This window comes from Schistocerca gregaria, chromosome 2, assembly GCF_023897955.1.
Source record: "Schistocerca gregaria isolate iqSchGreg1 chromosome 2, iqSchGreg1.2, whole genome shotgun sequence".
NCBI classification, from domain to species: Eukaryota; Metazoa; Arthropoda; class Insecta; order Orthoptera; family Acrididae; genus Schistocerca; species Schistocerca gregaria.
The window spans coordinates 377,949,449-377,970,968 of NC_064921.1; the positions used below are offsets into that span (position 1 = coordinate 377,949,449).

The 21,520-nt window shown below is 42.4% G+C and overlaps 1 protein-coding gene across 2 annotated transcripts in view; it reads left to right on the top strand.

Annotated features, from left to right (window-relative positions):
- Positions 1–21,520, top strand: part of LOC126320466 (glutathione S-transferase 1) — a 61,759-nt gene that overhangs the window by 15,612 nt on the left and 24,627 nt on the right. For both annotated transcript variants that reach the window (XM_049993967.1, XM_049993975.1), the window contains exons 2-4: positions 4,033–4,204; positions 18,676–18,734; positions 18,944–19,085. In XM_049993967.1, coding sequence (XP_049849924.1) covers positions 4,061–4,204; positions 18,676–18,734; positions 18,944–19,085 — 345 coding nt within the window. In that variant the 5' untranslated portion in view covers positions 4,033–4,060. The remainder of the gene's footprint in view (positions 1–4,032; positions 4,205–18,675; positions 18,735–18,943; positions 19,086–21,520) is intronic.

Genomic DNA, 21,520 nt, shown 5'->3' on the forward strand with positions numbered 1-21,520 from the left:
TTAGATATATTAATTATGAACTACCAACAAACTGAGAAAAAGAACATGCTCCTGAGATAAAAAGAAAAAGAAAATAAATACAAACAACGTGCGTGAACAGCACCAGATTCTTTGATTTACATTTGTTAGGATATGCATTCCTTTTGCGATTCGATTAGGAAGGAATACACTTCTTTATGTTTTCTACAGTTGGTGAGTGATAAAATTGTAGGCAGTAATGTCGATAACTGATACTTACTCCTAGCATTCAATCATAACATTTTACATCAGGTCTCACTGGTTGGTGCATCCAAGAAATATATGATTCTTTCCCCCTGTGTCGCCACAGCCAAAAAATAGGTGTGGTACAACACTTGTGGATGTTAGGTGCTGTGGAAGGCTGTAATGAGTGAGCTACAACCGTCCCACGGCCTGGCTGGTATTGCCGGTTTTATTTGTTTGTAATGATTCACTCTAGTTATCTGAGAGGTCTGCCACTCTTTGTCCCATTCTTTACGAATATTCTTCTCGTATTTTCGTGATGTATACTATACTCATCAGGAACAAATATATAACTTTCTTTACGTGAGATCAGTGCTACATTACCAAAAAACTCGGCATTCTCATTCACGGTACAGTGATTTAATTAATTAATTACGTGGAGCCTCTGACGCCTTTCATTTCCAAATGGCTTCCACAAACTTATTATTCTCTTTTTTAATGAGAGATGTACTTGTATACATGTATTATCAAACAGATTACAGCTGTGAAGCGATTCGATTATCTCGAGGAGTATAGGTTGGTTTCTACGCCGTCGATTTAAGGAAAATCACCGCACAACCTACGACAAAAGGACTATGTTTTGCGCAGGTACCATATGACAATGCTTATGGACCTCCAATATCTCTGTATTCTCGTCATTATACTAATTACGTTTCCCAGCTTCTACATAAATTCTTCTATAGCATGCGAATAAAAGATTTAAAGCCCCTGTTCCTTCCTCGTTCTTTGAATCTTTTGGATAGAGTTTCCTCGCTTGTGGGTTACTGGATTTATGTTTGCTTAAGGGGAGTTGGAACGCCCTATTCCGACAACATTAAATTGAGTGGCTTGGCTTCCCTGTATTTCAGGAACCACTATAGTGACATGAAACATTTACAAGAATTTAAACTGTATGTTCTGAGTCTACTGAACAACAATAATTGCATTTCAGCCACTGGTTTCGGAAATACAATTTTTTAATTAAACGATAAATATTTTGTGCACTTTTTTGTACGTTATCCAAAATAATTTTAATTATACATAACATTATGTTCTTCTTTTAGTTCAGTAGACTCAGGATATGTATTTTATTACTTCCTGAAAATTTGAATGCTCTACTGGAAGTGGTTTCTGAGATTAAGGAAAATATGCAACAGAAAATTTAAATTTTCTGGAACGGCTTTTAAAGTTTCAGAAAACTGTAACTCACTTAATATATGCTTAATTTGTTGTTTTTAGTAACTCAGAAGCGCCCTGAACCATACTGTATATCAACATCTGGATCTTTCTCTAAGTTTTTTCTTCTTTTCTTCTTTCTGGACTCCTTAGTGGCGAACTGTGCTGCATACTCTGCTTTATCGATGCGAAACTTGTCCATCCGTTCGAGTTGTCTGATGCAGTTTGCTGCAGGATTAATTGCAACATGCTGTAGCACTTTCACCCTACGAATGTTGCCATCATTCAAAGCAATAACAGCATTATTGACCCCCCCCCCCCCCCCAACTTCAGTGTCTTCATTCCAACAAAAACATTTTTTGGTAAGTTAGTCCATATAAGATTATTGAACGATTCAATGGTATTTTGAGTCTGACGATGCAGACACTTCTTCAGTAATTCAGATGTTTCGGGCCTCTGTAAATAGGTTTTATGATAGCCATGACCGTTGCTGGGATGGACTGTTTATGGCTGTATGAACTTGTTGAGTATTGGGCATTAACGGTAATTGCACCATGAATCAGGTCGAGGAGGGCAAAAATGATGTACTGATTTTTCATCAGTTAACAGTCTGTGGAAGAAAGGGTAGCCTATTTCATTTTCAACAAATCCTCAGTCTTATACCTAATGGCCATCCCATAATAATGCTTTAGTTCATCAATCATTTTGTCTGTCAGCCTGCCTCGTATGGTTTTACCATCAGAAAGTTTCTTGTTTCTCAAACTTTGTTTCAACTTCCTCAACCTCGCACCCATCCTGTTCTGGACATGACCTTTATAGCACAGCAATCCGCAGCGCCATTAATGCTGCCACAAATGGTTCCAAGACTTTGGTGATAGAAAGCGCTGAAGTCAGCGTCTGATGAAGGAAGATGGGACCAATAATGCGGCGTGCAGACACTGCACACCAAACCCCAACCTTGTGATCATGCAATGGTGTTTCGTAGAGGTTATGAGGATTCCCCGCTATCCAGAACCTATGATTCCTTAAGTTGACATAAACACTCAGATGAAACCAGGCGTCATCAGACATGAGGAAAAGATTCATGTCCAAGCCATTCACTGTTACCTCAGTGAACAGCTACTCACAAAACTGGAGACACTGGGAAGCATCTGCTGATTATAATGCGTGAACAACTGACACTAGGTAGGTGGAAAATTCGTCCGCGTGATCGAGGTGATATGTCGGTCTCTTGCCACAGGTGTCGGAATGATTTGGTAAGACTGAAACATTTTCTGCTGAGCTGCAGCTACATTTTGATGTGTGTGGGCACGTCTCGGAATGTTTTTTGATTTGTTCAAACAGATCCTGTCTGGCGCCATTTTCGGACTAAGCGTTGCATGGTACTCTTTGCTGGCACTGTGACCCCATTAAACGTCTCAGCAAACAACTGGCCACACTGTATCCACAACGAACACTCACTACTCCACTGTGAGTACCACAGTCCTTTATGTACTGCTACACTCACAGTAACATACACTTGCGCTTATGACATCGTAGTTGAGCGCCCCACAAACTCAACTCACACTAACACAGCCCTCACATCGCTCTGAACCGGCGTCGATCACGTGGCTGGCGTACACGTGTGCGTCTTACGGAGTGTCGTTGTATGCATACATTCACGTCCAATCGTATCCACTCATAAGGACCCTTTTATTTGCCCCAAAGTGTATATGACTGCTGAGCGTGGAGCTGTCGTATCAGCATACTCTGAAAGGAACCTGACTGGTATACAATCTCGACTGGAGACCTTACCTTTATTAAGTGATTTAAGCTGATTCGCTACATCGGCGATATTTGCTTTTAAGTAACTCACGTTTGCTGTTGTTCTTGATGATAATTCTGGAATATTTACTTCTTTGGTGAAGGAATTTCAGAGAACTCTGCATTAATGCCACTGTCATCAGTAACACCATCACCGTTATCGCACAGTGAAGGTACTATCCCGTCTTGCCGCTGGTGTACTTTACATACGACCATAATCTCTTTGGATTTTCTGCAAGATTTCAAGACAGACTTTCATTATGGAAACTACTAAAAGCATTTCCTATTGAAGCTCGCACGAGGTTTCAAACTTCGAGTCTTGGGGCCTTGCATTCTTTTAAATTTTTTCGTTGTTTTCTGCATAAGCGTCCGACTATTTTTGCGTAAAACAGGTGATCAGGAGCATCTCTTATTAATTTGGTAAATATCTATCCGTTTTCTTCGATACTAATTCTTTGAATTTAAATCTCATGTGGTCTACTCTAACATAATCAGACTGGAAGGACTGGAGACTGTCTCTTAGGAGGGCGTCAAGAGAATTTTTATTTGTTTCTTTAAATAGATGTATTTTTGGTATGTTTTACTGGTTTTGCATGGTATGATATTAAGTCTTGCTATAACAACTCTGTGTCACTAATCCCTGCATTCATTTTGACGCTCCTTCAACACAAAATCCGTGGTCGGGTACATTCCACGTTCTAGCAAATGATTCTTTCCGTAACTTAGTAATTAATTAGAGCACAGAACATTCACTGTGCGCTTTGGACGTGCTGTAAATTTGTGACATTTTAGTGATGTCAGTCCTGTTTGTAGGTGACGTGTCGTCCGTACTGAGTCCGAGATGGCTGGTCTGAAGCTGTACTCGGTCAGTGACAGTCCCCCGTCGACGGCTGTCAAGATGGCGCTCGAGGCTCTAGCACTCGAGTACACCAACATAGAGGTGGACTTCGCAGCCGGAGAGCACCTCAGCGAAGAGTTTTCCAAGGTATGGCGCCACTACATCTTGCCGTCATTAGGACGGCAGAAACCGATCTATCTGTGTGAGGCGAGCCGATCACCACAGCAGTGCAGTGCGACATACGTTTCTGAACAGTGTTGAATTCCGTGGCTATCATTCTACTGAAGACTGTTGAGTCTGACCATAGATACCTAAAAACACTTTTAGCAATACTGGCAATAAAATAAAATTAGCTTTTGAAAATATATGCGGTTGGTTGCGGTAACCCTCAAAGATCTTGAACTGATAAAGGTGCTAATTACTAATAATTCTTGCCCATAGGACTAGAGGCATGACACAGTGTAGTCTGGTAAGTCGTAAAGCAACTAAAATCACGCAGGATGGGGTTATCTTTCACATGAACTTTGTGACAGAATTGATCCTTATTCTTGGTACAGTTTGTTGTAGACGTATAGGATAATCGAGTATTCTCTATCAGTGAAAATGCACAGTTCGTAGCAGTTTTTCAAAGCTGTGGCAGAACAGATACAGTTAAACATAACCATAGCATGTCAGTTTGTAGGAACGTGCTTTGTCCTCACGTATAATAACTTCTCTGAATGCTGAACTGCCCTTTCGCAAGAATCATGTCGCCTTCTTAACACAAAACTTGTAAGTAGTTCGTTTTCTTCCTTTAGAAATTCAAATGATTGCTGATAACTGGACCCAAGTTGAAACTGTGAACCTTGCCTTCCAGAAAGCCTTTAACACTATCCTGTACTACTGAGCACTGTTTCTTGTCGAAACACAACTCAGTAAGTCTTTCCTAAGTGGGAGACATGGGAAGGAGTAGGGTGTTCATCGTGGAAGCATAATATTGTTATTGTTCACAGGGTACTCGCATCATCAGAAAGTTGTTTAGAAATATAGGAAAAGCCGCAGGTAAATCCTTACAGTTAGATAGGACTGTCGTAGTTGATGCTCGTATGTTGAAATGGCCACAGGTATCCATTTAGAACTGTTTCATTTGGAACAACGACATAACTCTTACTAAGGACGTGAACAAGATGACAAACAGATACATACACTCCTGGAAATTGAAATAAGACCACCGTGAATTCATTGTCCCAGGAAGGGGAAACTTTATTGACACATTCCTGGGGTCAGATACATCACATGATCACACTGACAGAACCACAGGCACATAGACACAGGCAACAGAGCATGCACAATGTCGGCACTAGTACAGTGTATATCCACCTTTCGCAGCAATGCAGGCCGCTATTCTCCCATGGATACGATCGTAGAGATGCTGGATGTAGTCCTGTGGAACGGCTTGCCATGCCATTTCCACCTGGCGCCTCAGTTGGATCAGCGTTCGTGCTGGACGTGCAGACCACGTGAGACGACGCTTCATCCAGTCCCAAACATGCTCAATGGGGGACAGATCCGGAGATCTTGCTGGCCAGGGTAGTTGACTTACACCTTTTAGAGCACGTTGGGTGGCACGGGATACATGCGAGCGTGCATTGTCCGGTTGGAACAGCAAGTTCCCTTGCCGGTCTAGGAACGGTAGAACGATGGGTTCGATGACGGTTTGGATGTACCGTGCACTATTCAGTGTCACCTCGACGATCACCAGAGGTGTACGGCCAGTGTAGGAGATCGCACCCCACACCATGATGCCGGGTGTTGGCCCTGTGTGCCTCGGTCGTATGCAGTCCTGATTGTGGCGCTCACCAGCACGGCGCCAAACACGCATACGACCATCATTGTCACCAAGGCAGAAGCGACTCCATTCGTCCCTCCATTCACGCCTGTCTCGACACCACTGGAGGCGGGCTGCACGATGTTGGGGCGTGAGCGGAAGACGGCCTAACGGTGTGCGGGACCGTAGCCCAGCTTCATGGAGACGGTTGCGAATGGTCCTCGCCGATACCCCAGGAGCAACAGTGTCCCTAATTTGCTGGGAAGTGGCGGTGCGGTCCCCTACGGCACTGCGTAGGATCCTACGGTCTTGGCGTGCATCCGTGCGTCGCTGCGGTCCGGTCCCAGGTCGACGGACACGTGCACCTTCCGCCGACCACTGGCGACAACATCGATGTACTGTGGAGACCTCACGCCCCACGTGTTGAGCAATTCGGCGGTACGTCCACCCGGCCTCCCGCATGCCCACTATACGCCCTCGCTCAAAGTCCGTCACCTGCACATACGGTTCACGTCCACGCTGTCGCGGCATGCTACCAGTGTTAAAGACTGCGATGGAGCTCCGTATGCCACGGCAAACTGGCTGACACTGACGGCGGCGGAGCACAAATGCTGCGCAGCTTGCGCCATTCGACGGCCAACACCGCGGTTCCTGGTGTGTCCGCTGTGCCGTGCGTGTGATCATTGCTTGTACAGCCCTCTCGCAGTGTCCGGAGCAAGTATGGTGGGTCTGACACACCAGTGTCAATGTGTTCTTTTTTCCATTTCCAGGAGTGTATATGGAACTCATCCACCAATTCTTGATCGTATTGTCAGTTTAGAAACTCTATAAAGTTCTGTTAATGGAAGAAATAGGAAAACTTGCTAAACGAGCTTCTGGTTTGTCATGTGTTAGGTCAGAAACTGTGAAACAGTACGAAAAGAATGTAACTTATCGTCAAAAAGAATTAGTACTGAAATTCTAGAGAACGCTAATGCACTGGTATTTTATCCTGTTTCGAAATGTACTTGCTGAGAAATGTTCTATCCACTCATAAATTTCGATTGATAACCCATACTACTATATTTTACACAATAACGTATTTGGTACTGATTAAAACGCATTTCGGCAATTAAGTAAGATTAAATCTTCTTGGCTGCCTCGACAAATAGCCTCCAGGATGTCCTGTTAGAAAATTATGACTTTTGGTTTCAAGTGATCAACGCTTTCGAAATACATGGTAGACTGATGTGACCTGTGCTTCCTTCCAACCACTGACAATAGTTCTTTTTTTGGGTGGTGAGAAGCTATGGTCTATTTTAGTTAAATGAGGAGCTAAATCGTTCTCAAATTCCATATTTCTTGTTTCTCTACTCTCAATTTCAATTCTTGTCACGTCCATGAGTGACTGGGCACTAACTTTAATACCACTAAGAACCTTTAGGTGCGGTCAGAATTTCTTTGAGTATTGTGAAAGATATTTTGACAATATTTATCTATTTTTATTAGATAGCTTTAGATATTATTTAATCTTACTTTATTATTAGTGAAAAGAAAGATTAAATAAAAACAATCTAATATAATACATTTATTGGTATACAGGTTCCATATTTATCTTTATTTATATATAATAGAGAAATTGTCTTGGTGATGAAAGGGGAGTATGGTTCTTTTTTGTTATTATTTGTTCTTTTTTCTTTTATTTTCTTTAAGGCTTTAAGGCTTCTTGACAGCAAAATGTGCTTCATTCCGCACCTGTCTACCTATAGTCCTACGCTTTCTTTTACATCTGTTATGCAGTATTCTCCTTTTCCTTAGATGTTTCTTTACAGTGACTATATATCATAGAAGGTCCTTCCCACTATGAACTATTCTATTGGGTACATTTTTGTTTTTTTTTTAATTTCAGCCTCAGTTCCCCTGCATGCACCCTATTCTGAGGTACAAGTTTCGTGTTCGTCATATGATTCTACTGCTTCATTGTCTAGTTTGCTGAATGTCTTTCTACTTGTTGTTATTCATTGTCGCTAAAACTGCCTCAAGACAACTGATATCAGCTGTGAAGCGGACATCCTCAAGAGGTTAGGTCTTCCTGTCACCATTCGATCTAATACATTTCCGTCATGAGTGGGGTTTGGATCTACCTCCTCTAGGCAGTTTTCGGAGAAGGCACTTAGTAATACTTCACAGGCTGTCTTGTCACTCGCACCACTAAAAAACTGTAATTATCCAACTGGATTGTTGGATGTACCAGTCATACCGATACTTTATCTTTCCGAAATCAGGTATAACCTGGTATTGTTTCGTAAAGTTCTTTACATGAAATATTTGACAAGGTCTTGTCGCCTACATATGTACGTCTAGATGTCTAAGAAACAGACGAAGCATCCACAAATAGTCATCTCACACAGTTTGTAGTCACCGCGAACAATCAAACCCGCTTAGCCCCTATGTAGTATGGGTGTATTGATAACCTGAAGTGTGCCATAACGGAATAAGAAAAATATCTAGATAACACATGTGGGTGGTGTTGGCCAACCTGCATTACGACTTCCTAGGGTCTGCCGCTGTTATTCGCATACATCGTTCCAATGACAATGGTAAACGAGGCCGATACATCGCTCTTCAACACAACATTGCTGCATATGTCCGTATTCTTACTACTGTTATCATTCGATTAGGAAATGTTTCGAGGCTGGCATTCTACATTTAGAAGAAAGTTCGTATCATATGAGATAATGAATGAAGTTGCCAAACAGATGTAATATTCGAGAAGTTGATAGTTTTCCTTAATTTTCTGAACTTTCGCAGTTTGAAAGCCCACAGGCACCACTTATCCTTATACTACTGAACCCAGACTTCAATTTTCGTTCTCATTTTTACATGTAATGGAAATAGGCTAAGAGGAAAGATAAAAAAAATATATATAAAGAATTTAACAAAATCTACCGAACACATTTTTGCCGAGTTGCAAATTTGACCTATTCAGACCTGAATTTTTTCTGGAAGAAGGAAATTTTTTATTTGTCAGTGGTTCTAGTTGACTTTTTAATGATTTTAGGTGCAAGATTTATACAAAAATATGAACCCGTTTTCAAAACATACTTTGTAAACTTGGCTTCATTTCATGGACTAAAATAACTAGTTATGAAATATTCCCTCTTGTAATAAGAAGTAAAATGATCATTCAATAATTATCTTGCAAAATAACAATAACAATATTCAGTTATACAGTGGAATATAGCAAACCAACCACATCCGTGTAGTCTAGTAGTCACGAACTCTTGTGCACTGCTACGTTGACTTGCCAATATTTTCATAGTGATGCATAAAGTTGATACTAATAGCACACGATGAAAAGGTTGAACATTCACAAACGTGTACCTCAGCTTTCCATTGGGAAAAAATACGTCTGTTGCAGCTAAAATACAGTAAAAGTTAACGTACATGATTGTAGCTAGAGGGTCTGAAGGGGTTAATTGGTTGTTTCAAACGTCCATCAGAACAGCTTCCATTATTGTCTCACCTCTTCTAGTCCGCTAGATAATCCAAAGTGAATTTCCTTAGATATCCGTCATCCAGGTATCGCAAATGTAACTTCCTTGAAAGGAAAGCAACACTTCGCACTTATGATCGACATCCAGTTGGCGTTCAAGAAAAGGATGGCAATTAGCAGAGCCATTGTGGTTTCATAATTACTGCAGATATTTTGAATATTACTTCGTAGAAGACTTCACCGTGTACGGGATAACTTTGCCGTAGGCTCTTGAACCTGAGCGCATAGATAAACCCACATTCCGGCCTCACCGTGTCGCTGCACAATACCTGCACGTCTCTCTTTAGACTATTATCCAGAGAGATGTATCCTTTCTGTAGTGCCCGAATCTCGTGGTCGTGCGGTAGCGTTCTCGCTTCCCACACCTGGGTTCCCGGGTTCGATTCCCGGCGGGGTTCGGGATTTTCTCTGCCTCGTGATGGCTAGGTGTTGTGTGATGTCCTTAGGTTAGTTAGGTTTAAGTAGTTCTAAGTTCTAGGGGACTGATGACCATCGATGTTAAGTCCCATAGTGCTCAGAGCCATTTTGAACCTTTCTGCAGTCTACGAAGCAGCTCTTCCACATCTTCTTTAACTAAAGAATGCTGGGTACTGCAATGACTCACAACTTACGATTAAGGTCTTGTTGAAACAACCTTAACAAAATCATATGCCTGAACCATTGTAGGTAATGTATAAGGGGGCCTGCGCCCAGGTGTTGTCTTCGTATTCAGCTTTTCATGTGAACAGAGATGATACTCAGGACGACCCAATTAAGACTGAGTTGTGGCTGATCGAACACAGCTGCCACGCACTTCCTTCTTCATGGCAATTCTCAGGCGCACTCTGCATGGGCAGTGAAGACGCTCCTGCAGCCTTTTCGATGGGAAGTGCGTGGCAACTGTGTTAGGTGGGCTGCATCCATTAAGGCGAAGCCTCTCAGCGAGCCGTCCTACTTTGCGGGAGACATTGTTGTTCTAGGCACCCTTACTTGCTCACAGTGCCCTCACAAATGAAAAGAGCGTCTTGATGCTATCGATGGGTATACTGGAGGCACTGCCCAAAACGTCTGTGAAAATCCTCGTCCGATTTTCACAGTGGTTTCCATTTCGCGACCGATCGTTTCTCGCTTTTCTAATAGCCCTCGTCTCTTAAGGGCTGGTAAAGAATTTTGCGATTAATTCTCGATTCTATGGATGAAGAGTTTGAGCTGATGAGACAGATTCATTCATGACTCTTCTATTTCACGATTAATTTCGACCTAATGCTTCCACATTTGTCTTATGTGGTACATGGGAGTGCCTGAACTTAAGACTTTCGCATCCGAAACAGTAGCCCACAGTCTATGAAGACAACTCCCATCTAAACATGGCTGACTGTAGGAATGCGTTCCCCAGAGCACGATGTACTGCACTAACAACCGCACAACTATGACCAGATATGGTACAATAATATCCCTTATATCGAGTACAGACACAGATTTGAAAAATTTTAAAGAAGGTGGCAGATCCCTTTTCTCATCAGTTGTACATTGATTGTTGTTTTAGATATGGGGACGAAAACGTCACTCGCCCAGCTTAAATGGAAGCGAGTGTTTTGAGTTGTGCAGGTGATTATGTATTCCATACAGCTTGGAGCCAACACCGTACGACTGAACGCTTCGATTCGAATACTCATATCGGGCTGCTGCTAGGACTCCATTGGGCCATTCAGAGTTCGAAAGTGACAGGACATCGAAACGTTTACCTAAAAGCCTCGGCAGCGCTTTATAATGTACAATTTTGCTCATTAAAAATGTGGAATACTGTGGTTTTCTGTAGTTTTACCATCGTAGTGACTTATTCCATGCCACATATTTTGTTGCATTAGATCTAGACCCTACTAACAATAGATATAGCCACTACTGCTAACACTAAATAAAGGCTCCTATTCACGTGTGTGAGCGGAGTCGACCTCTTTCTAAGAACAGCTTCATAACTGAGGAGGTGAGTTGGTGAGAACTGTAGCTTAAGTGTTTTATCCATTTGTTACTTTCGATATATATATATATATATATATATATATATATATATATATATATATATATATATATATATGCTTACTGTGGGTAAGATGAAACTTTATAATTATCTATTTTTTGGCTGTTTGATTATCATTATCGATAAACTAAAGAATGTTCAGTTTTGACCGTAGATTGTCAAGGATAATAAAACAGTTTTCATAACGCAATGCCTGTAGCCAATTTTGTGTCATAGATACTATTTTGGAGTACGCTGAAACGGTCTAAAAGACGTGTATCAATGAAATAAGACTTGTTAAAAGTACTATAAATATTAAATAAAAGTGATCGGAGGGTAAACTTATAAATGTCCAAGGGGAATTAGCTTAGTTACATAGAGATTCAGTCATAATAAAATTCACTATTAGGTCATCACCTTTCTACACACGGAACAATGTGATCTTTGCTTCGTAAAAATATGATTACATCCTACGTAAGAAAGGTACATGTAAGATTCTGTGCTATGTTCTAAAGGAAACTCCAAAATGCAGCATCTCAATGGTATCTGTGACTGCTCTTATATATTGGTTTTCTGTTTTAGTTTTGAAGTTTCAGTCGCTTCGCTTCGCTTAAGAGAGAATATATCAGACCTGGTTGATGGACGTTTCAGCTCAGATCGGCCTAATACCTGGCTAACACACACATCACACGCTATTCAGCTTACTGGGCGACTTCGCCTACGATTACGGCGTTAGGCAACTGGGTGATCAGTGCTGCTAAGCAGTGCCATTTGCTTACAGGATGAAACGACGTCCGCTCCCGAGTTTCAGTTGTGAAAGGTGACTGAAGTAACACTACCGGGCAACTTGTCTTTTACACGTGGCAGCTGCCATACATAAACAGATGACTACTACGATTTTGAAGAAATTTTTCATTTCTACGGAGAGCGCATATATCCAAATGTGAAGTCAGCATTCTACAAAATATTTTAGTTTTTCATTCCGGGTCATATTATGTCCTACAGTGTTTCTCAGTAATTATAAGAAAACATTATTGCTAAAAGAGGTAAATGTTTCATATCTTACAGTCTCACGTCAATACCTTATGATTAAATGGTTATAATTCCGTTATTTGATTATTATAATTTTTCGAAATTAATCTGCCAATCACGCATGCGGTTTTGCATGGTAGAATGTGCTCCCTGGACATTTGGCGTTTGGTACACTTCGTCATACTTTTCTTGCATGTGAAATGTAAGTAAGACATGTGAAACTAGGATGGTAGGCCATTATCCCTCCTTTCTAGTGAATAAACTGTCGGAATCTGTCGGAATCATTGACGAAATCACTGTACTCCAAGAGTCTTCAATTCAAATTCAGTATAAACAAAATTTGCATGACATTTATAGTTACTTTCATTTCCAAAGAGCATTTTTGATTCAGATTCAGTGAGTTATTTACATATAGCAAAGATAGTCTGCAGTGCGAGATTTAGTCAACAGAAACAGTGTTAAATAACCAGAAATCTTCTGAAGATTTTTGTCTCTTCCCTTAGTTCAGTTGACACCTTATTGTAACAGGTAGCTTTTTTGTATACAATACAGTAACGTATAGGAAAATTGTCTGTTCAATTGGTTCAAATGGCTCTGAGCATTATGGGACGTAACTTCTGAGGTCATCAGTCCCCTAGAACTTAGAACTACTTAAACCTAACTAATCTAGGGACATCACACACATCCATGCCCGAGGCAGGATTCGAACCTGAGACCGTAGCGGTCGCGCGGTTCCAGACTGTAGCGCCTAGAACCGCTCGGCCACCCTGGCCGGCGAAAATTGTCTGTAAGGATCACTAGTAAGTTATAAGCAATTGCCAATACATAAGTGTTTTCTTGTATTTATATACACAAATCAACATAAGTTTTTCATCACCCAGTTATATCGTACATATGTGTCACTATTGTGGCTGTTCCTCTACACATCATAACGTCACCCCTGACGTGAACATACATACAGACACCGAGAGCGTTGTCTGTGGGAGAACGCTGCAGTGCAATGGTTTTTAGCATTTCAGTTTAAAGTAATGCTCTAGCAGGAATGCATTACAGACGTCTGTGAAACAGTAGAGTGAACATTCAGCATGCCGTGAAGGACAATCGCGACCAATGATCGGGTCCGCATCATCACGTTATGCACAGAGGGCTTGTCAACCAAGGAAACTACTCGACGTGTCCACTGGCGTTAAACTGATGTGGTGCGAACATAGAATCGGCTCCAACTGACAGGTAGTGTTGGTGACTCACATCGCACAGGCCGTTCATGTCCGACAGGTGCACAGGACGGTCGATATCTACTACTTTCGAGTCAAAGCAATCGTGGGCTGAGTACCTGGAAATGAATTTGGGATTCGAAGAAGCAAAATGACGGTATGTATCGCATCAGACTGTTAAATGACCATGGTTCGGGTGCAATGGGGAACAAATCATGCAGTATGGACGCCCCAGGATTGGCGTCAGGTGTTGGTTGCGGACGAATCTAGGACTTCTTTGCACCCTGATTATCGCGGACAACGAGTCTGGAGACAACCCGTTAATGTGGACTACGGATGCCAAAAAGACAAATAAAGAAACCAATAATATCGAACGCCCCCAACACTGTGTCGCATCTGTGCAACAAGATGGTGGCGGAGTGAAGTTCAGGGATGGTGTTGCATGGAACCACCGTACAATTCTCGTGGTTGTTGAGGGCAGTCTCACTGCTTTATGGTACACGGACGAGATTCTGCAACCAATAGTGGAACAGTATTGCCAACACATTGGTGACAAGTTCATCTTGTCGAATGATAACATGCGTGCTATCGTGCTGTTCTGGTGGCTACTTTCTTTTAGCATGCTAACTAGAATCACTAAAATGGATTAGCCTATCTGTGTGTGTGAATTTCGAAAGGACCAAACTGCAGAGGTCATCGGCCCCTAGACTTACACACTACTTAAACTAACTTATGCTTAGAACAAAACACACACCCATGCCCGTGGGGGGACTCAAACCTACGGCGGGAGGGGCCGCGCAATCCGTGACATGGCGAGTGTAACCACGCAGCCACTTCGAGCGGCTAACCTGCCTGAGTCTCGAACATGAACCCAATGGGAAATGTGTGGGGTAGATTGAGGCGAGTTGTTTTTGGAAGTTGATAACGAGCATGTACACTGCGCTGACTTACGCAAAATTGCCACTGAATGGTGGGACAGTTCGGAAAAGGGCTGATCTGATAATCTCATCGGTCGTACTCTTCGACAAATTGAAGCCTGTATCCGAGCAAGGAAACTGATGCTACTCAGAAGTGTTGTGAAAACTTCCCCACTGGAAACAGACGATTTTGTTGTTCCAGAATTTTTTGTCGTATTGATACATGCAGGCCTCACAGCCATTTTCTGTTTTTGTGCTACGAATTAAAAAAAAGGGGTGATGCAAGAGTTTTGTTTATAGGTGTATATTAATGAAAATTTCTCGTTTATTACCGTAGTAGTTGCGTCAAGTTGACGCAAGATTTCGACAAGTTTTCCACTCATCACCTTGAGCGTAAGTGTCGATTTCATCTGCAGACTCCTTTGCCGAGTATCCAACGGGTGGGCTAGTAGCTTGCCTCCGGGAAATACGTCACTGCCTGTGGTTATTGGCGACGGGGAGGGAGGGGAGGGGGGGGGGGAGCGTTCCAGGCATCAAGTCTCGGCACTGCCTACCTATTTCGCTCGCTGCCACCATCGCTGTCACATCGGAACTTTGCTAAGTGGAGACGAATTAGGAACTATTGTACAACATGAGCCGCATGTAAGTAAATTCACTGATAGCGACAACGACATAGAGCAGATTATTATGGCCTGGCGCTTAGGAAAGAGAGTCTTGGGAAAAGTGAAATTGATCGCCTGTAGCGAGCATCAATAAGAATTGAAAGACCTGGAAAAACGAGTAGTCGAAGAAATGTTGGACGTCCATGTATTATCACAAAAAGTGTAGGACGCCGACGTATAGTATCTGTAGAGCAGGATGGACAGATCTGACAATAGGGTACATTGTTGGTGTAGGAATAAGGGTTTTCGGAGCAGAACGCTGATGGCACATTTTTGAATATGCAGTCTGCAGCAGAGGATCCCTACGTGCCCCACGTTGACTCAACAACATCGACAATTACAATTTTAGTAGAAGCGGGTTCATCGAGATTGTACCGCTGATCAATGGAAGCGTGTCGCAGGTCGGATGAATCTCAACTCATGTTTCAGCAGGTCGATGGTCGTGTCTGGACACGTCATAATCTAGGAGATCAGCTGCTCGGAACATGCACAGCACTGCGGAAGCAGGGGGGACATTGACCTAGGCTTCCATGGAACATATAGCGGTGATCGGATCTACCTTGACAGCTGCGGCCTATCAGAACACTATTATGGACCACCTTAATCCCTTCATGATTGACAGCTATGGCCTCTTCCAGCTGGACAATAACTCGCGTTTCAAGGCCAGAACAGTGCTATATTAGTTTGAGAAGAAAGTTAGTGAACTGAAACTGAAGTTCTGTACGTCGACTTCGCCTCATCTGAGACAGCTGGAACACATCTATAACGCTCTCGGGCGCAAGTCCGTGCTCGCAATGCACTGGCCCCCGATTTGCGCGAATTGCGTGATCTATACTTTGACACCTGGTCTCACATATCTCCAGAAACATACGCGAGTCTCCATAACACGAAGATTACATGTCACTCAGCATCACTGTCGTTTTTCATTATAGGTGTGAACCGATAAGCTATTTAGCAGGTGGTCATAATGTTTGGTTTGTCAGTGTGTACTGAAATTTGCTGTGATCTGCGTGCTATGGCGTCCCTTAAGCACTAACCTTCTTCCGAGATGTGCCTACGAAATACAGTCCACTAGAATGCCCAGGTCATAAACAAGCAGCGGAATGTAACAGAACTCGACCCCTTCTCTGCTGCCTGGGAGTGAACAGGGGAGAGTGTTGTGCCTGGAGCACATGTCATTCTTTGGTCTGTACGTCAGTTTATTGACAGATTTTAGACCCACATAAAGGAATGTGCATCGGAGACCTCCGTAAGCAGTCTCCACCACTTTCTACAGTTTTTGTAGTTATTGGACATGAGGTCGTGTATTGTGCAATAATATGAGACAAACAAAACTACACGGCACGAAGGAATTATTCCAATAGGAGGGAAATCGGTAGATGTGAGGTATATGTACAGACAAATAACTGATTACAATTTCAGAAAACTTGGATGATTTATTCAAGAGAAAGAAATTGAGCAAGTGAATAACGTGTTGGTACACCCCTGATGCCTATGTATGCAGTTATTCTGATTGCTACTGGTTGACAGAGTTGTTAGTTGTCCTCTTGATGGATATGGTGACAAATTCTGTCCAACTGGTACTTTAAATCGGCAAAATCCCGAGCTGGTTGGACAGCTCTGTCCATGATGCTACAAATGTTGTCAACAGTGGAGAGACTCGGCGAGTTTTCTGGCCAAGGTAGGCTTTAGCAAGCACGAAGACAAGCAGTAGAAATACTTGTCGCATGCGGGCGGGCGTTATCTAGCTGAAGTATTAGCCGAAGATGGCTTGCCATAAAGGACAACAAAACGGGACGTAGAATAGCATGACGAGCAGCTGGGATGTAAGGGTGCTGTGGATGACAACCAGAGGTGTCCTGCTATGAAATTAAATGACACCCCAGACCCATCACTCCTACTCGTCGGGCGACAATCAGGTTCGGATCCCACCGCTGCCTGGGGCGTCTCTAAACACGTCTTCTGCCTGAAATCTGATTGACTGGAGTAGAACTGTCTTCAGTGATGACTCTCACTTCGGACCGAGCCCCGATGGCCACCGACGATGCGTCTGGAGACACCCCAAACGGTGGTGGGATACCGACCAGACTGCCGCTCGCTATATGGCCTGACAAACATGAGTAATGGGTCTGGAGAGCAATTTCCTTCGACAATGAAACCCCGTTGGTTGTTATCCATTGCACCTTTACAGTACAGCAGTACGTCGATGATACTCTACGCCCCTTTTTGTCTCCCTTCGTGGCAAGCCATCCTGGGCTAACATTACAACAACATAATTTCTATTACTTATCTTCATGCTTGCCAAACCCTACACTGGTGAGCAAGACCGCCGTATCTCTCCCAGATCAGAATTTTTGGAGTATTATGGATGGAACCTCCAACCATCTCGAGATTTTGACGATATAACGCGCCAGTTGGACAGAATTTGGCGTGATATCCCTCAGAAGGACATCCAAAAACTCTAATAATCAGTGGCAACATAAATAATTGTTTGCATAAGGACCAGAAGTGGACTACCGCGTTGTTGACTTGCTCCGTTTGTGAAGCTCTTTCTTTGAATAAATCATCCAATTTTTCTGCAGTTGTAATCATTTGTTTGTCTGTGCATGTACATCACATCTACCGATTTCCGTCTTCAGTATTTTTTTTCTTTGATTGTATTTCGAGTTAAACACATTTAAGTAATGCGTAAAATAGTAAACCCGCAATTGAAATTTATTTACAGTTAAAGCTATTTGTATAATGTGTGAACTGTTGAGCCATACTTCGTCAGTCGTGCACCATCTTGTATCTTGAATAGGAAGCGGGTCTTTTACCAACAAAAGTGTGATATTTCCAAATTAACTGAGTTTCGTTAATGTCTTAACAAATTTACTTATCTTGAAATGGAAACTTGTGTTAGTTTTCAATAAGTCCAGGCTTAAAATATATGTAACTGGTTTTTGATAACACTTGTGTTTCACACAATGACTACTAGTGTTTCGTAGAACAGTTAACAGACACACGAATAAATACATTATTTAACAGATTTCTTTGACGGTAAAGCTTTTAAATTTCAAAGGAATATTTGATCCTCGGCACATGGCTATATTCTACTTTGGAACATGTTTTCATATTTGGGAAAACCTTAATCTTGCAGAGTAATTTTTGTAATTTCATAAAAAAAGCTGCAGCCCTTAAAGACGAATAACAAGGAAGTGTATTAAACTTCTGTTGTAGAACTGTCTAAAGGAGACGTTCCAAAAAGCGCTCCAAGTTACAACACTGTCTCATACAGAAAGAGTTCGGCCTTTTGTGCTGATGATTAGTTATGAATAACCATTAACTATTGGCACTAGTCAAGCAGTAACACATTTCATAATTAGCATGGCGAACAAATAGTGTGTACTGTGAATACCATGCTGTCAAATCAAATAATGCTGAGAGAATAATTACTATCTCTTGTTTTATTGCAGAAAAATCCGCAACGCGAAATTCCTTGCCTGGACGATAACGGTTTTTTCCTAAGTGAAAGGTAAAAAGACATCTCCATTACATATGGTCTCTGTAATGGTTACGAGCGCTATACAGTAAATTTACACCTACTGAATTAAGAAACGTAAATTTATTTTTGTATGAGATACGTTTTTCTGCTGTATTTATTATTACGCTGGAGAAACTAAGTTTGTTGAGTAACATAAAGCTGTGAGGTTCTCTCAGGATATATTGCATTTGTTGTTTCAGCATCGCCATCCTGCAGTACCTGGCTGACAAGTACGGCCCCGGACACAGCATTTACCCGCGGGACCCGCAGCAGAGGGCCCTGGTCAATCACAGGCTCGCCTTCAACATTTCCACGTACTACGCTCGAATAGTGGAATATGCGGTTAGTATGAGACACCTTTTTAACACCAACATTATTAGTGCATGAAAAAAAGTCATCTCACACTCGTCCCTTTTCATCGAACGGAACACATGCAGTTATTATCCAATATAAGTTCTTGAACAAGAAAATATTAGACCTGTACTTCACTTTCGGCCTATTTCCATCTCCCAAGGTCTTGCCAAGTTCACCTCTGTTCTTTCGTGAGTGGAAAGTAACTGGCTCCAAACGTGCCACAAACATGATTTCAGCAACGCCATCATGTCATCCTGTATCTTCGTCAAGGTCACGTAAAGACGCGGTGTCATGGCAATGTTAGATGCTGAGGTAAATTACCTAACCCGTGTTAGTGGAAAAGAAGTAGTCTCCAAAATTATGTCGGCCCATTTATTTATTTATTTATTTTTAGCCAACACACTGTGACACAACACAAGCCTCAGGTTTATTTGAAATTATATCTTAAGGAGGTTGGACCTACTACTGAAAGACAAGGCTGTCTTTATCGACATTTCAGAAAGAATAAGACTTAATGATGACGTCATATTGCACCTTCCCTTTCCCGTCCACAGACCCCCCCCCCCCACCCCCACCAAGCGACTCCATCTCCGTCTCTAACAACACAATAAACAATATCAGGCAACTTTGCTTTTTCTGGTTGAGGTAACTTCGGATTGCACGTTTAGTAATTCTTTAATTCCACTTATTGAAAATTAAAAATATACTTTTACCGTCCCGAATAGTCAGCGAAATGTCAGTTGGTTCGACACCTCTAAAAAGACCATGTAATACATAGCTCAACCTGTGGTTATAGAAAAATTATTTCTTGTTGTATTATTAAATAAGCTAATTTTTTTTAAGTACGGTCTTTTGAAACAGCCAGAAAAATATCTTATTTAAAATACAGGGTGTGGTAGATAAGTAATGAGACTCAGTCTAGAAAAACAAATTTATTGATCCAATTTGTACAAAACGTTAATATTCTTCAAAGTACTCGCCTTGGGCGTCGACAGAACGTTGCCAGCGCGTTTTCCAAGCTTCATAGGCCCCACTGTAGTCCGTTTGAGTTATCCCAGTTAGTGCCTTCGTGACAGCACGTTGGATGTTCGGAATATCGTCGAAACGATGACCCTTCAGGCATCTTTTGACCTTCGGAAATAGGAAGAAATCAGGAGGACTCAAGTCAGGGCTGTATGGTGGTGGTGGCAGAACTTCAACTCCAATTCGGGTCGAGTAGGAGGTCTCGAGGAACGCTGTGTGCGCCAGAGCGTTGTCGTGGTGGAGACGCCAGCGTTGAGCAAGGTCCTGTCGCTTCCGTTTGACGGCTCTGTGCAATCGCTGAAGGACTTCTTTGTAGAATTCGGCGTTGACAGTCTTCCCCTGAGGGACAAACTCTTTGTGAATTAACGAAAAACACAATCAGCATTGTCTTGATGCGGGACTTTGATATTCTTGCGTTCTTCGGCCGCGGGGATGCCGGTGTGTGCCACTCCGAGCTCTGGGCTTTCGTCTCCGTGTCGTACTGGAATGTCCACAATTCGTCGCCTGTTACTACATTGTCTAAAAAGTCTGGATTATTTTCCAAATCATACAACATCTCACGGCAAATGTCCACTCGTTGTTGCTTTTGTTTGGCGCTGAGCACTCGGGGAACCAATTTTACGCAAACTTTCCTCATCATCAAATGTTTCGTAACAATTTGGTGAACCGTAAATTTATTTACGGAGACCTCATCGGCGATCATTTTGAGACTTAAACGACGGTCGGAGTCCAGGAGTTCTTTCACTTTGGCCACCGTTTCATCCACACGACTCGTTGAAGGGCGTCCAGATCGTTCCATGTCTTCAACGGATTCCCTCCCGTTTTTAAATTCATTAAACCACGGGAACACTTGAGCTCTTGATAGGGAGTCTTCTTTGTAGGCCTCTGTAATCATAGCAAAAGTTTCCGAAGCAGTTTTGCCTAAGCAAAAGCAAAATTTGATTGCATACCGCTGTTCTATCGAGCCATCCATCTTCAGCGTTTTCACAAGTGTCACGGGCACACAAACAAATTAATACGCGAAGCTCGACCCTCAGTGCACCAGAGTTCCGACGCAACTGCAAACCGGTTCTATTGTTAGCTTAGATCCCCCACCACGTGACGTACAGGTGGAGACCGCCCTGCGAGCGACTGGGGCGCCGCGCGGCGGCCAGTCTCATTACTTATCTACCACACCCTGTAGTGGAGAATTCTCACAATACAATGTTGTAGACGGCGTCGCGTGAAGCTCAAGATCGACGGGCTTAAGTTAATTTGTTTCAGAAAGACTCTTCCACACTATGAAATATTTTTAGCTAAGAAAGGTTCAGCTTTTGTCTTCACACGACAAGTAATGTGCAATAAATGTGCACCTTCTCGGTTACTAGACAGGACTATTTACGTGTCGGTGTACTAATTTT